The sequence below is a fragment of the Saccopteryx bilineata genome, chromosome 3 (assembly GCF_036850765.1).
Source record: "Saccopteryx bilineata isolate mSacBil1 chromosome 3, mSacBil1_pri_phased_curated, whole genome shotgun sequence".
NCBI lineage: Eukaryota > Metazoa > Chordata > Mammalia > Chiroptera > Emballonuridae > Saccopteryx > Saccopteryx bilineata.
Genome location: NC_089492.1, coordinates 293,523,283 through 293,538,004, shown reverse-complemented (window position 1 = coordinate 293,538,004; position 14,722 = coordinate 293,523,283). Strand labels below are relative to the sequence as shown.

The 14,722-nt window shown below is 49.6% G+C and overlaps 1 protein-coding gene across 4 annotated transcripts in view; it reads left to right on the top strand.

The window, feature by feature from the left end:
• Positions 1 to 14,253, top strand: part of ZNF274 (zinc finger protein 274) — a 35,557-nt gene extending 21,304 nt beyond the window's left edge. For all 4 annotated transcript variants that reach the window (XM_066270799.1, XM_066270800.1, XM_066270798.1 and 1 more), the window contains 4 exons: positions 4,013 to 4,495; positions 8,865 to 8,965; positions 11,207 to 11,333; positions 12,526 to 14,253. In XM_066270799.1, coding sequence (XP_066126896.1) covers positions 4,013 to 4,495; positions 8,865 to 8,965; positions 11,207 to 11,333; positions 12,526 to 13,436 — 1,622 coding nt within the window. In that variant the 3' untranslated portion in view covers positions 13,437 to 14,253. The remainder of the gene's footprint in view (positions 1 to 4,012; positions 4,496 to 8,864; positions 8,966 to 11,206; positions 11,334 to 12,525) is intronic.
• Positions 14,254 to 14,722: the final 469 nt, after the last annotated feature.

Here is a 14,722-nt window from a genome sequence, read left to right as displayed (position 1 = left end):
GGGGCTACAGCAGAGTGAGTGACCCCTTGCTCATGCCAGCCACCATGGGGTCATGCCTATAATCCCTCGCTCAAGCCAGTGATCCCGCACTCAAGCTGGCGACCTCAGGTTTTCTTTTGTTGTGTGTGTGTGTGTATGTTTCTGAAGTGAGAAGCAGGGAGGCAGAAAGACAGACTTTTGCATGCACCTGATGGTGATCCACCATTTCTGTCTTTATAAAACATAAATTAATTACAAGTAAATCATAACCTGTGTTTATTTACAGTTTAAACTGTGTTCCCAGACACAGTTCCATCGTGGGTGGATGGGGGCTGTTTTCCCATACCAACAAATAATTTTCAGATACCAGCAGGGTTTCAACTCAATTTTGATACTTTACCGAGAAATGGAATCAGACTCCACAGTTTAAGGTTTGAATCACAAGTCTGCAGCCCCCTTTCACCAAACCCAAAGACACACACACACACACACACACACACACACTTTCTCTTTCTCTCACTCACACACTCACATCAGATACAAGTTGCAAGCCTAGGAACTCTGTGCTTCTGACCAACTGGCACCGGATTGGAGGTTCCAACCACACCTTCCAATTCAGAATGCCAACCAAGTCCAAGTTATTACCTATAGATCAGAGGTTCTCAGAACCCCCTGTTGGAGTTTAATTGATGAGAAACTTGTTATTAAGTTACCAGTTGTTTTTTTTCCTTAAGTGAGAAGCTGGGAGGCAGAGAGACAGACTCCCGTATGCCCCCCAACAAGGATTCACCTGGCATCCCCCCTGTGGGATGATGCTCTGCCCATCTGGGGCCACTGCTCCGTTGCTCAGCAACCGAGCTATTTTAGTACCTGAGACAAGGCCATGGAGCCATCCTCAGTGCCTGGGGCCAACTTGCTCAAACTGAGCCTTGGCTATGGTAGAAGAAGAGAGATATATAGAGAGAGAGAGGGAGGGGGAAGGGTGGAGAAGCAGATGGTCACTTCTCCTGTGTGCCCTGCTGGAAATCGAACCCCGGACATCCACACACCTGGCTGATGCTCTATCACTGAGCCAACCGGCCTGGGGCAAGTTACTAGTTTTTTTAAGAGTGTATAACTCAGAAACAGATGAAAAAGGTGCACGGGGCTAGGTGTGGGGCAGGGGCGCAGAGCTTCCATATGCTGGTCACCACTCTCCCAAAGCTCTGAACCCCATCCTTTTGATGTTTTGTGGAGGCTACACCATAGAGACAAATCACTGGCCATTGTTAATTAATTTGATCTCCAGGTCCTCTCCCCTCCTGGATTGAAAGTTCCAACTTCTAATTACATGGTTGGTTGTGTCTCCTTGGCATCCAGCTCCTACCCCCACATGCTTCACCCAAGTCATGTCATTAACAGAACAAGACACCCAGAGCTATGAGCCAGGAACTGTCGATGAAGACCAAATATGTATGAAAAATCTATTTGATGACCAAATACGTACTTCTTATAAATCTGTTTTATGGGTGTTTTTTTTTTGCATTTTTCTGAAGCTGGAAACAGGGAGAGACAGTCAGACAGACTCCCGCATGTGCCTGACCGGGATCCACCCAGCACGCCCACCTTGGGGCGACGCTCTGCCCACCAGGGGACTATGCTCTGCCCATCCTGGGCGTCGCCATGGTGCGAACAGAGCCACTCTAGCGTCTGAGGCAGAGGCCACAGAGCCATCCCCAGCGCCTGGGCCATCTTTGCTCCAATGGAACCTTGGCTGCGGGAGGGGAAGAAAGAGACAGAGAGAAAGGTGCGGCGGAGGGGTGGAGAAGCAAATGGGCGCTTCTCCTGTGTGCCCTGGCTGGGAATCGAACCTGGGTCCTCCGCACGCTAGGCCAACGCTCTACCACTGAGCCAACCGGCCAGGGCTTTTCTATGTATATTTTTAAGTCTTCTAGTCATGCCCTGCCCAGGTAGCTCAGTTAGTTAGAGCATTGTCTTGATAACACCAAGGTTATGGGTTTGATCCCCAGTCAGACCACATACAAGAATCAACCACTGAATGCATAAATAAGTGGAACAACAAATCGATGTTTCTCTCTTCCTTTCTCTCTAAAAATAATTGTCTTTAAAAGTCTTAGGCCCTGGCCGGTTGTCTCAGTGGTAGAGCATCAACCTGGCGTACAGGAGTCCCGGGTTCGATTCCCGGCCAGGGCACACAGGAGAGGCACCCATCTGCTTCTTCACCCCTCCCCCTCTCCTTCCTCTCTATCTCTCTCTTCCCCTCCTGCAGCCAAGGCTCCATTGGAGCAAAGTTGGCCCGGGTGCTGAGGATGGCTCTATGGCCTCTGCCTCAGGCGCTAGAATGGCTCTGGTTGCAACAGAGCAGTGCCCCAGATGGGCAGAGCATCACCCCCTGGTGGGCATGCTGGGTGGATCCCGGTCGGGCACATGTGGGAGTCTGTCTGACTGCCTCCCCGTTTCCAACTTCAGAAAAATACAAAAATAAAAATAAAATAAATTAAAAAAGTCTTTAAGTCATTTGGAATTAGCATTTCTGCCTGACAGGTGGTGGTTCAGTAGATAGAGCATAGACCGGGAATGTTAAAGTCCCTGATTCGAACCCCTGAGGTCGCCAGTTTGAGCATGGGATCATCAACATAATCCCAGGGTTGTTGGCTTGAGCAAGGGGCCCTGGCTTGGCTCGAGCCATCCCAGTCTAGGCATGTATAAGAAGCAATCAATGAACAATTAAAGTGAAGCAACTACAAGTTGATGCTTCTCATCTCTCTCTTCCTGTCTGTTTCTCTCTCTCTCAAAAAGAAAAAAGGAGTGAGGGAGGGAGGGAAAGGAAAGAAGAGAGAGAGAGAGAAAGGAGAAAGAATGAGAGAAAGAAAAGAAAGAAAGAAATAAGAAAAAGAGAAAGAGGGAAAGAAAGAAAAAGGATGGAAGGAGAGGAGAAGAGGAAAGATAAAAGAAAAGAAAGGAGGAAAATGGCATTTCTTGGAGCTACAGAGAGCTTCCTTATATCCTGGTTTTGTGTATCTGCCTTAGCATTTCAGAGCCCCGGAAGTTCTATTCACCGAGTGCTTTTGTAGACTCTATGCCAGGGCCCAGACCCCCTGCCTTTGCCAAACAGTCTCATTCTTGACCCCCATTGAGGCAGGATTAGGTTCTGTTCCCCTAATGGACCATCCAAGGTCTCTTTTCAACCTTTATTGTCTTTTACTCATTTTTTTTCCTTGCTGTATTGAGATAATTTACATGCCATAATGTTCACCCTTTGAAAATGTGCCTTTATACTATATTCATAAAGTTGTGCAAACATCACTACAATCTAATTTCAGAATGTTTGCATCACCCCCCAAAAGGAACCTCATATCTGTTAGTCATTACCCCCAAAAAACCTACAAGTGCTCCATCTTGAAAACCACTAAACTACTTTCTATCTGTCTATATTTGCCTATTTCTGATATTTCAAATAAATGGAATGATACAACATATGGCATTTTGTGTCTTTCACAAAGCATGGTATTGTCAAGGTTCATCTAGGCTATGGCATGTGTCAATACTTCATTACTTTTTGTTGTCAATTCCTATTCTGTTTTTTATGTGTAGACCTCCATTTTATTTATCCATTCATTATTTGATAGACATTTGAGTTGTTTTTCCTTTTGGGCTATTATAAATAATGATCCTGTGAACAATTCTTGTACATAGTTTTGGTGTTGACACATATTTTCAATTCTCTTGGGTATATTCCTGGGCACAGAACTCTTGGGTCATAATACAACCCTCTGTTTTAACCTTTTGAGGAGCTGCCGTTCTGTATTCCTACCAACAGTGTGTGGCGCTTCCAACTTTTCTGTGTCATCACCAACAGTTGATACTGTCCTTCTTTGATAATAACCTTCCTAGTTCACATTTCTCACCTACTATTATGTGAGAGGTAGTATTTCAGATGGTTTTTGTTTTGCATTTCCCTGTTGGCTAATGATGTTGAGCATCCACTCATGTGCTTTTTGGTCATCTGTCTTGCTCTGCTTTTGATTTCCAGCGTGTTCTAAGGCTCAGCTGGACCCTCAGTTGGATTCTCCTTCTGCCTGGGAGCCCCTCATGAAGATCGAGGTGGTGGAAGTCCTCACACTGAACCAGGAGGCAGCCCGTTCCCGGAACGCCCAGATCCGGGCCCTCTATGCTGAAGATGAGAGTCTGAACCCAGAGGTCCTTGGGGAGTCCCCTCCGCCACTGGGCAGTTATCCCACTGACCCTGAGGCCGCACACCAGAGGTTCCGGGGATTCCGCTTTGAGGAGGCCATGGGGCCCCGAGAGGCTCTGCACCGGCTCCGCGAGCTCTGCCACCAGTGGCTGCGGCCTGAAGCTCGCTCCAAGGAGCAGATCCTGGAGGCACTGGTGCTGGAGCAGTTCCTGGGTGCTCTTCCTGGGAAGCTCCAAGTATGGGTGGAGTCACAGCACCCAGAGGACTGCCAGGAGGCGGTGGCCCTGGTGGAAGATATGACAGGGATATCTGAGGAGGAAGGTGAGTGCAGTGAGGGGGTGGGGAGGTGGACACTGTTGGGGGGGCATCTTGGAAGATGGGGTAGGGGTTGTGCCTTCCGCATCTACGCTCAGGTGTCTGCATTCCCCACATGTTCCTGAATTGGATCTTTTTTATTATTATTATTTGTGTGTATGTGTGTGTGACAGAGACAGAGAGTGACAGAGAGTGGAACAGATAGGGACAGACAGACAGGAAGGGAGAGAGATGAGAAGCATCAATTCTTTGTTGCGGCTCCTTAGTTCATTGATTGCTTTTTCATATGTGCCTTGACTGTGGGGATACAGCAGACTGAGTGACCCCTTGCTCAAGCCAGCAACCTTGGGCTCAAGCTGGTGAACCTTGCTCAAACCAGATGAGCCCGCACTCAAGCCAGTGACCTCGGAGTTTCAAACCTGGGTCCTCCACATTCCAGTCCGAAGCTCTATCCACTGCGCCACTGCCTGGTGAGGCCTGAATTGGATTTTAAGATGCTTCCTTGCTGGCATACCTGCCTCTAGATCAAGGGCTTTGAGAATGGCCTTCTCTCTGGACCCATCTGTGGAAATGGAAGGTGTCAGTCCCCAACTCACAGCTACCAAAGCCCTTGGGTGGGGCCTTGCATTGCATTGTACAAGGAGCCCTCCATTTATAGGCTTCTGATGGGCGTTCACAGATAAAGTGCTTTGCTGTCATCCCTTTGGAATCCCCTGCCCCATGAACCAACAGAAACCCTGACTACAGTCACACAGGCATATTCTTGGAGTGCTTTCTAATGTTACCCACTCAGTGGGGGCTGTGGATAAAGTTGTGACCAAGACATTCAGGTCTTGTGGCTCAACAAGCCTTCAGTTTAGCAGGAAAGACGGAAATTTGACAAATTAATGGGTGTGAGACAGGTGGGGTGAGAGGAACTCAAGTAGGGCCCATGGAAACCAAGTTGCTCTAGTTGACACCTAGTTAGAGCAGAAAGGTAGCAGAAAGGATGTGGTAGGCAGGAGAGCGTCCACTGTGCAGGTCCAAGATCGAGCAGCCACAGTGTATTCCAGAATCAGAGAGGTTAGGTAGGTCTGTCCCAGGAGTTTGCACAGAGCAGGCCGGCAGGGCCCTTGGGAAGTGTTACTCTATTCTACCACAGCAGGATCTGAGGGAACGTACAAGATTCCCTGAGATACAGTGTGCTGTAGCCGGTGGGCTGAGGACAGTGGCAAGATTAGAATCAGAGGGATCACCCACTAAAAAGAGTGGTCGTGGTTCTGGCTGGGGGAGAACACAGGGTTGGGCTGCATTTGGGAGTCAACTCCATGAGACTTGGTTTCTGTTGGACCAAGGTCTGTGGAGCTCAGACCCTTTTTTTTTTTTTTTTGGTATTTTGGTATTTTTCCCAAGTGAGAAACGGGGAGGCAGACAGACTCCACATGTGTCCAACTGAGATCTACCCGGCATGCCCACCAGGGGGCAATGCTCTGCCCATCTGGGGTGTTGCTCCATTACAACCAGAGCCATTCTAGTGCCTGAGACAAAGGCCCTGGAGCTGTCCTCAGCACCTGGGCCAACTTTGCTCCAATGAAGCCTTGGCTGCAGGAGGGGAAGAGAGAGATAGAGAGGAAGGAGAGGGGAAGGATGGAGAAGCAAATGGGCGCTTCTCCTGTGTGCTCTGACCAGGAATCAAACCCAGAACTTCCACACGCCGGGCCAATGCTCTACCACTGAGACAACCAGCCAGCGCTCAGATCCATTTTTGCTCACCTCCACACTCCATGAAGCATCTGGTGGGTCCCGGGAAGACATTTCTTGAGCAAATGAATGTCTGACTGATTGACATTTGTGATGGGAGTTGGGGAAATCCTAGGGTGGAGGGTGGTATTCAGAGGCCAAGGCTTCTTGGAGAAGCCAGTGTGAAGGGAATGGAACAAGCAGAAGTATCAGGTATCTGCTTCTCAGCACTGAGTCTGGGCTGTCCACATCTTCACCCGTTGAACCTGTGAGTATGTTACCTCACTTAGCCAAAGTACCTTTACAGATGTGCTTAAATTAAGAATCTTGAATTTGGGGCTTGTCCGAACTACCTGGGTAAACATTACAAGGGTTCTTATGAGCCACAGGCCGGCACAAGGGTCAGAGACAGAGGAACTTGGATGACAGGAACATGGGTGATACAGGAAAGCCACTAGGAGCTATAAGGTTTTTAGGCAGCCTCTAGGAACAGGGAAAGACTAGGGACAGATTCTCACCTAGAGCCTCCAGAAGGAATAGAGTCTTGCCAACACCTTCCTTCCAGCCCATGAAGCTTGTGTCAGACTTTTGATCTCCGTCATTGTAAAATTGCAGATTTGTACTTTTTTTTAGCCAATAAGACAGACAGACAGGAAGGGGTTGTAATGAGAAGCATCAACTCTTAGTTGTGACACTTTAATCATTCATTGATTGCTTCTCATACGTACCTTGACTGGGGAGAGGGCTCCAGCTGAGCCAGTGACCCCTGCTCAAGCCAGCGAACTTGGGCTTCAAGCCAGTGACGTTTGGGCTCAAGCCAGTGAGAATGGTGTAATGTCCATAATCCCATATTCAAGCTGGATGAGCCCATGCTCAAGCCGGCAACCTTGGGGTTTTAAACCTGGGTCCTCAGTGTCCAAGGTCAATGTTCTATTCTGTGCGCCACCGCCTGGTTAGGCAGATTTGTGTTATATTGAGTCACTGTTGTACCAGTTTGTCACAGCAGTTATGGAGAAATAGCCCATTCATAAGATGAAAGTCAGTGAGTCCATCTTGTGTGCCTTGAAAGTAAGTGAATTCTGTTATCACAGAGGACAACAGGAAAAGGGCTTCCAGAGAACCCAGAGAATCCTGTGTATGGAAAAGTCCCAGGGTGTGCTAGCTTCAGGCATGGCTGGAACCAAGGGCTCGAACAGTGTTCTCAGGACTCGTCCTCTCTCATTTTTGTTTATTTATTTTTATTTTTTGTTATTATGTGAGAGATGGGGAAGCAGAGACAGACTCCCACATATGCCCCATCCAGATCTACATGGCAAGCCCACTAGGGGGCGATGCTCCATTGCTCACAACCAAGCCATTTTAGCACCTGGGGCAGAGGCCATGGAGCCATCTTCAGCACCCAGGGCCAACTCACTCAAATTGCTTGAGCCATGCCTGCAGGAGGGGAAAAGAGAGAGAGAAAAAGAGGGAAAAGGGTGGAGAAGCAGATGGATGCTTCTCCTGTGTGCCCTGGCCAGGAATCAAACCCAGGACTTCCACACGCCGGGCCCACGCTCTACCACTGAGCCAACCGGCCAGGGCTTCATCCTCTTTCTATATTCTGCTGCTGCTGGCCTCTGTTGGCTTCATTCATAGGCAGTCTCTCTCTGTTTGGGACCTCCTCGCATGGAATTTCTTGTAAACATTCCCCAAAAAGCCTCTTTGGCTCTGACTGGCTCTGTGTTCATTCCTGATCCAGTCATTGTGGCCAGGGGGAAATGAGGCCCTACTGAACCAGCCTCAGTCATATCATGTGTGGTCCTTGATAGTGAGAGTAGAGTAATCTTTGTGGAAGCTCATGGACCATCTGTGGACATGGAAGGAAAGTTAGGGTTGAGAGGGGCCATGAGGCCAAGCAGGGCTATTTCCTAAGGTAGCGGAGACTTGGTAAAATTGATATTAAGGATGGGTGCGTTGGCCTGACCAGGCAGTGGCGCAGTGGATGGAGCATCAGACTGGGATGCAGAGGACCCAGGTTCGAAACCCCAAGGTCACTGTCTTGAGCGCAGGTTCATCTGGTTTGAGCCCAAGGTCGCTGGTTTGAGCAAGGGGATACTTACTCTGCTGTAACCCCCCTGCCCCTGGTCAAGGCACATATGAGAAAGCATTCAATGAATGACTAAGGTGCTGCAACGAAGAATTGATGCTTCTCATCTCTCTCCCTTCCTGTCTGTCCTTATCTGTCCCTCTCTCTGTCTCTGTCACACACAGACACACACAAAATAGGTACATTGGTTGACCTGGAATACTGAGGTTACCGGTTTGAAACCCTGCGCTTGCCTGGTCAGGGCACATATGGGAGTTGATGCTTTCTGCTCCTCCCCTCTTCTCTCTCTCTACTCTCTAAAATGAATAAATTAAAAAAAAAATCTTTAAGAAGATAGATGCATTTGGAGAGTGGAAGACCAGAGGAAGTCCCATCTTCCATATGGTGACAGGAGGAAGTGGAGGACTCACAGGCCAGAAATAGGGGTTTTGCCTCTGAGATGAAGATGTAAGGCCAGCAGTGGAAGCGAGTGGAGACACAAGGAGGAGGCCCCGTAGGTCCCAGAGAGGTGGGGGCTGTCCTTGTGCTGATGACCCCTGGCTGACCCTTTGTGCTGATATCTCCTCCCAGCATTGCCTGCCATGGACCCCACCTGCTCTCTGGACACCACAGCTCAGCAACAGGAAAAGGAGGCGGATGAGACCGTCTGTCCAGTGAAGGCACTGCCTGAGGTGAGTGCAGAGTGTCAGCCCTTCTGTGAGTCCTGTGAGGTGGGCCCACCCCAAGGCCTCTAGGGCCCAGGCCTTTTGGACTTCTCTGAGTGTGAATGACAGGAGAGCCTCTGTCCTTCAAAATGAATACTTGGGTAGTTATGACTAAAAGAGTCTTAAGATTTACTGCAGTATAGCCCAGAGCTAACCTGGCCTGGTAGCTCAGTTGGTGGAAGCATCGTGTCCCGATGTACCTGAGTTGCGGGTTCAGTCTTCGGTTTAGGGCACATGCAGGAATCAACCAGTAAAGTGCTTGGATGAGTGGAACAGCAGGTTAATGTTTCTCTACCGCCCCTCACCCTCTCTCACTCTTTCTCTCAGTCTCTCCAAAATAAATGAGTGAAAATAAAATATAAATAAATTATTTTTAAAAAACCCAGAGCTGGGCCCTGGCCGGTTGGCTCAGCGGTAGAGCGTCGGCCTAGCATGCGGAGGACCCGGGTTCGATTCCCGGCCAGGGCACACAGGAGAAGTGCCCATTTGCTTCTCCACCCCTCTGCCGCGCCTTCCTTTCTGTCTCTCTCTTCCCCTCCCGCAGCCGAGGCTCCATTGGAGCAAAGATGGCCCGGGCGCTGGGGATGGCTCCTTGGCCTCTGCCCCAGGCGCTAGACTGGCTCTGGTCGCAACATGGCGACGCCCATTGCCCCCTGGTGGGCAGAGCATCGTGCCGGGTGGATCCCGGTCGGGCGCATGCGGGAGTCTGTCTGACTGTCTCTCCCTGTTTCCAGCTTCAGAAAAATGCAAAAAGAAAAAAAACCCAGAGCTGGGGTATGGTTTCAACACAACTATAGAGACTCACAGCGTGTGACCAAGCCACCATGGATATGTGGTCAGGGCTGTTTCTGCTGGAAGGGGCTAAACACGGATCTAGCACAGGCGTGAGTTTGCTGGCTGTTCTGTAGCGAGTGGTCTGGGGTGGGCGTCAGGCAAGACCATATTCAGGCTCCCAGGTGATGGGGGGACTCTTCTCCAGCCCATCTTGTGGTTCTGCCCCTTCTGGGCAGAATGCCTCCCAGATGCAGGGAGAAGGCACTGGGGTGGCCTCTTCCTCCTGGAGTCCTCATCAGCTTCTCAGAAATGACTGATCACAGCTGCCTGTAGAACGGTCACCCCCAGTAGCTTCTCTCCCACCACATGGTGGGGGGTGCCCAGGATAGCAACTCCTCTGGGACGGGGTTGTGGGGAATAGTGAGCTGGACACAGCTGTGGGTCTGCGGAAGGCAATTTGCTTGTGGCACTTGAGTCTCTGTGAAGTAGAAACTCGGCCTCCAGTCTCCAACTCTGTTTTGGTGAGAAAGGCATATTGGAACTCTTTTCCAGTCAGTGTTTCCAGAAAAATCCCCCAAAGCAAAGGCATCCCTGCCCTGCACAGGAAACCCTGTCAGAACGTCCTAGCCAGCCAGCCTTCTGTCTCCCCTTTCCTTTTCTTTTTTTACATTTTTTTGAAGTGAGATGCTGGGAGGCAGAGAGTCAGGTTCCCCCACACGCCGACCTGGATCTACCCAGAATGCCCACCAGGGGCGATGCTCTGCCCATCTGGGCCATTGCTCCATTGTGGCCAGAGCCATTCTACCACCTGAGGTGAAGGCCACAGAGCCATCCTCAGTGCCTGGGCCAACTTTGCTCCCATGGAGCCTTGGCTGCAGGAGGGGAAGAGAGAGATAGAGGGAAAGGAGAGGGAGATGGGCCGAGAAGCAGATGGGCACTTCTGTGTGCCCTGGCCGGGAATTGAACCTGGGACCTCCACACACTGGGCTGACACTCTACCGCTGAGCCAGTGGCCAGGGCCTCTTTTTTTTTTTTTTTTTTTGAGACAGAGAGTCAGAGAGAGGGATAGGCAGGGACAGACAGACAGGAACGGAGAGATGAGAAGCATCAATCATTAGTTTTTCATTGCACATTGCGACACCTTAGTTGTTAATTGATTGCTTTCTCATATGTGCCTTGACCGCGGGCCTTCAGCAGACCGAGTAACTCCTTGCTCGAGCCAGCGACCTTGGGTCCAAGCTGGTGAGCTTTGCTCAAACCAGATGAGCCCGTGCTCAAGCTGGCGACCTCGGGGTCTCGAACCTGGGTCCTCGGCATCCCAGTCCGATGCTCTATCCACTGCGCCACTGCCTGGTCAGGCCCAGGGCCTCTTCTGTTCCTTTGATAACCCCCTGACCCACCTGCTGAGTGGATGCACAATGTTTGACGTTGCAGGAACCAGTGACTTTCCTGGATGTGGCTGTGGACTTCAGCCGGGAAGAGTGGGGGCTGCTGGACCCAACACAGAGGACTGAGTACCATGATGTGATGCTGGAGACCTTCAGACATCTGGTCTCTGTGGGTAAGGCCTTGCCCATGCCGGGTACTCCACCCTTCCAGGACAGGCATGCCTTAGGGTCCCCGAGATGGGGCTTGTGCCTTCTCAGGGTCCAGCTCAAGGAATGGCCGTGCCCTCAAGAGTTTATTATACCATCTAGGGCCTTTAACTGGCGCTGCAGACCTGAAGGGGCAGCGTTATGTGGACAGAGGCAGCCTCAGGTTCACTGAAGGACTGATCTGTCCACCCTGTGAGTGTATGAAGGCAGCACAGGACCTTGGGGAACAAGATAAACACTCCAGCCCTTGGCTCAACTTTTGATCTCCAAGCTCCATTGTTCCACCCTTTACTGCAGTGGTAGTCAACATGGTCCCTACCGCCCAACCAAAGTATAAATAAAATGATTGATTTAAGTATAGTAAGATGTTTTATAATTATTTATTCTGCCAAACAGTGAAAATATGACATAAAGTACTTGGTAAGTAATTTTTTTTTTTTTTTGTATTTTTGTATTTTTCTGAAGCTGGAAATGGGGAGAAACAGTCAGACAGACTCCCGCATGCGCCCAACCGGGATCCACCCAGCATGCCCACCAGGGTGCGACGCTCTGCCCACCAGGGGGCGATGCTCTGCCCCTCCAGGGCGGTCGCTCTGTTGTGACCAGAGCCACTCCAGCGCCTGGGGCAGAGGCCAAGGAGCCATCCCCAGCGCCCGGGCCATCTTTGCTCCAATGGAGCCTCGCTGCAGGAGGGAAAGAGAGAGACAGAGAGGAAGGAGAAGGGGAGGGGTGGAGAAGCAGATGGGCGCTTCTCCTGTGTGCCCTGGCTGGGAATCGATCCCGGGACTTCTGCACGCCAGGCTGACGCTCTACCACTGAGCCAACTGGCCAGGGCCAGTAATTATTATTATATGCTTTAACTTGCTGTAACTCTGCTTTATAAATTTTATAAAGTAAAGTTACTTCCCTACTTTATAAATCACCATTACTGTGGAACTGGTAGGTGGTTAGAAAATTTTACTACTAACAGAGATACAAAAGTGGGCGGTGGGTATAAAAAGGTTGACTACACCTGCTTTACTGCTTGACTCGGTCTTTCCCACCAGGTGGCAAGACTGTATTGGGAACAGTTTCTGAATGCTTAATTAATCATAGTCATCCTCGCAGCCCACTTCAGCCTTTCTTTCTGTGGAATCCACACCTTTTGATTTCTTTCAGGGTGGGAGACTCCACTGGAAAGCAAACAGTTAATCCCAAAGTCTGCTATTCCTGAGACAGAACCAGCCCGGGACCTGAAAGTGGACAAAGTTTCCAAGGCCGAGACCTGGTCCTCTACCTCAGGAGAGGCCGTGCAGGGTGGGTCCTCTGAGGTTCGGGACAGAGCACTGAAACCTGTGAGGCTGACCCAGAAAAAATCCCTCTCTCAGAAGCAGCCGAAATCCCAGGCAAGCACGAGTCCTGACACAAAACATGTTTCACTCCAGAAAACTCTACCTAGGAAACGGTTGCGCAAGCATGGCTCACGGGTTAAAAAGGTGACACACACTTCACATGTAAAAGTTCGTCAGAAGAGCCACAAAGGAGACAAAGCTAGGGAAAGTAGTGGTTGTGGGCTCCTTGGCCGAAGCACCCCACTGGTTACATTTACAAGAATTCACAAGGGGAGCCAAGCTTGCCGATGTAGCGCCTGTGGTAAAACATTCCGGAACCCGAGATACTTCTCTGTGCATAAAAAAATACACACAGGAGAGAAGCCCTATGTGTGTCAGGACTGTGGGAAAGCCTTCATTCAGAGCTCCTCCCTCACACAGCATCAGAGAATTCATACCGGAGAGAGGCCCTTTCAGTGTCGCGAGTGTGGGAGGACTTTCAATGACCGCTCCGCCATCGCCCAGCACCTGAGGACTCACACTGGAGCCAAGCCCTACCAGTGCCAGATCTGCAGAAAAGCCTTCCGCCAGAGCTCCCATCTCATCAGGCATCAGAGGACCCACACTGGGGAGCGCCCCTACAGGTGTAACAAATGTGGAAAGGCCTTCACTCAGAGCTCGCACCTCATAGGGCATCTGAAGACACATGGTGGAGTGCAATGCAAGAAGCACCTGCCTCACCGTGCCCAAGCCTGTTGAAGAGAGACCGCCTTTTTCAACTCAGCATGCATCGGAACATGAACGGGTATGGTTGGGATTCAGAACTGATGTGAAAAGTAATTGAGTGATGATGGTCTCAAGACCAAAGGATAACCAGGGAGGCCATCCTGCCCATGCAAAGGAACTGGTGGGCCATCACTGCTAATGAATATAACGGGAAAACATTTAATTTTTTACTCAGTTGATTCGCAGTAACAATTTGGCCATTAGAAGTGTTACTAGTGGAGCCCTGGCCTGTTCGCTCAGTTGGTGAGAGCATTGTCCCAAAACAACAAGGTTGTGGGTTTCCATCCCTGGTCAGGGCACAAATCGGAAACAACCAATGAATGCAGAGCTAAGTAGAACAACCAATGAATGCAGAGCTAAGTGAAACAACTAATGAATGCAGAGCCAAGTGGACAACCAATGAATGCTTCCCCCCCTCCCCTTATCTCTTTCTTCCTTTGTCTAAATCAATCAATTTTTTAAAAAGTGAACCTGACCTGTGGTGGCATAGTCGATAAAGCGTTGACCTGGAGTACTGAGGTGGCCAGTTCAAAATCCCAGGCTTGCCTGGTCAAGGCATGTATGGGAGTTGATGCTTCCTGCTTCTCCCCCATTCTCTCTCTTTCTCTCTCTCTCCTGTCTCTAAAAATTAATTAATTTAAAAAATAAGATATTTTTTTTTAAAAATTGTATTCATGAAACCTGAGAAGTGCTTATATGAAAGTGTGTATACTGATATATTTGTGGTAAAGTACTTACGTGGATGAACAAGGACTAAGATGGATAAATAAAACTATATATTTTTGTGGTAGACTCTGTGTTTTCCTATTTAAATAACTATTTTTCATTACCTGTTTGATAAATGAGCAATGTTCAAATAAAAAGATGGAAGCTGTCAAACCAATTCTAGCAGATTCTGTGGAAGGCCACAGTCCCTCTAGCTCGAGATGCCAAGTGAATCAGGATGCGTATGTCATTCTGTTCCTGATGGCATCCAGATATAGTTAGATGCAAGGAGTGGGAACCCTGAGAGCAACCCGTGGAGGCCTCGAGGGCTGGAAACGCTGGGCAAGCGTGGGAGCCTCCTGGAGATGTTCGTTTCCTTCACATTTCAACTTTTCCTTAGGGATTCCGTCGAGGGAGGGGTGATCCAATTTCCATCACCAGTTTAAGCAACTAGCAGAACTACATACGGCATGTGTATTTGATGCCAATGTTTCACACGAGGTGACATTAAAATTGTCCAGGTCAAAAAAAAAAAATTGTCCAGGTCACACAGT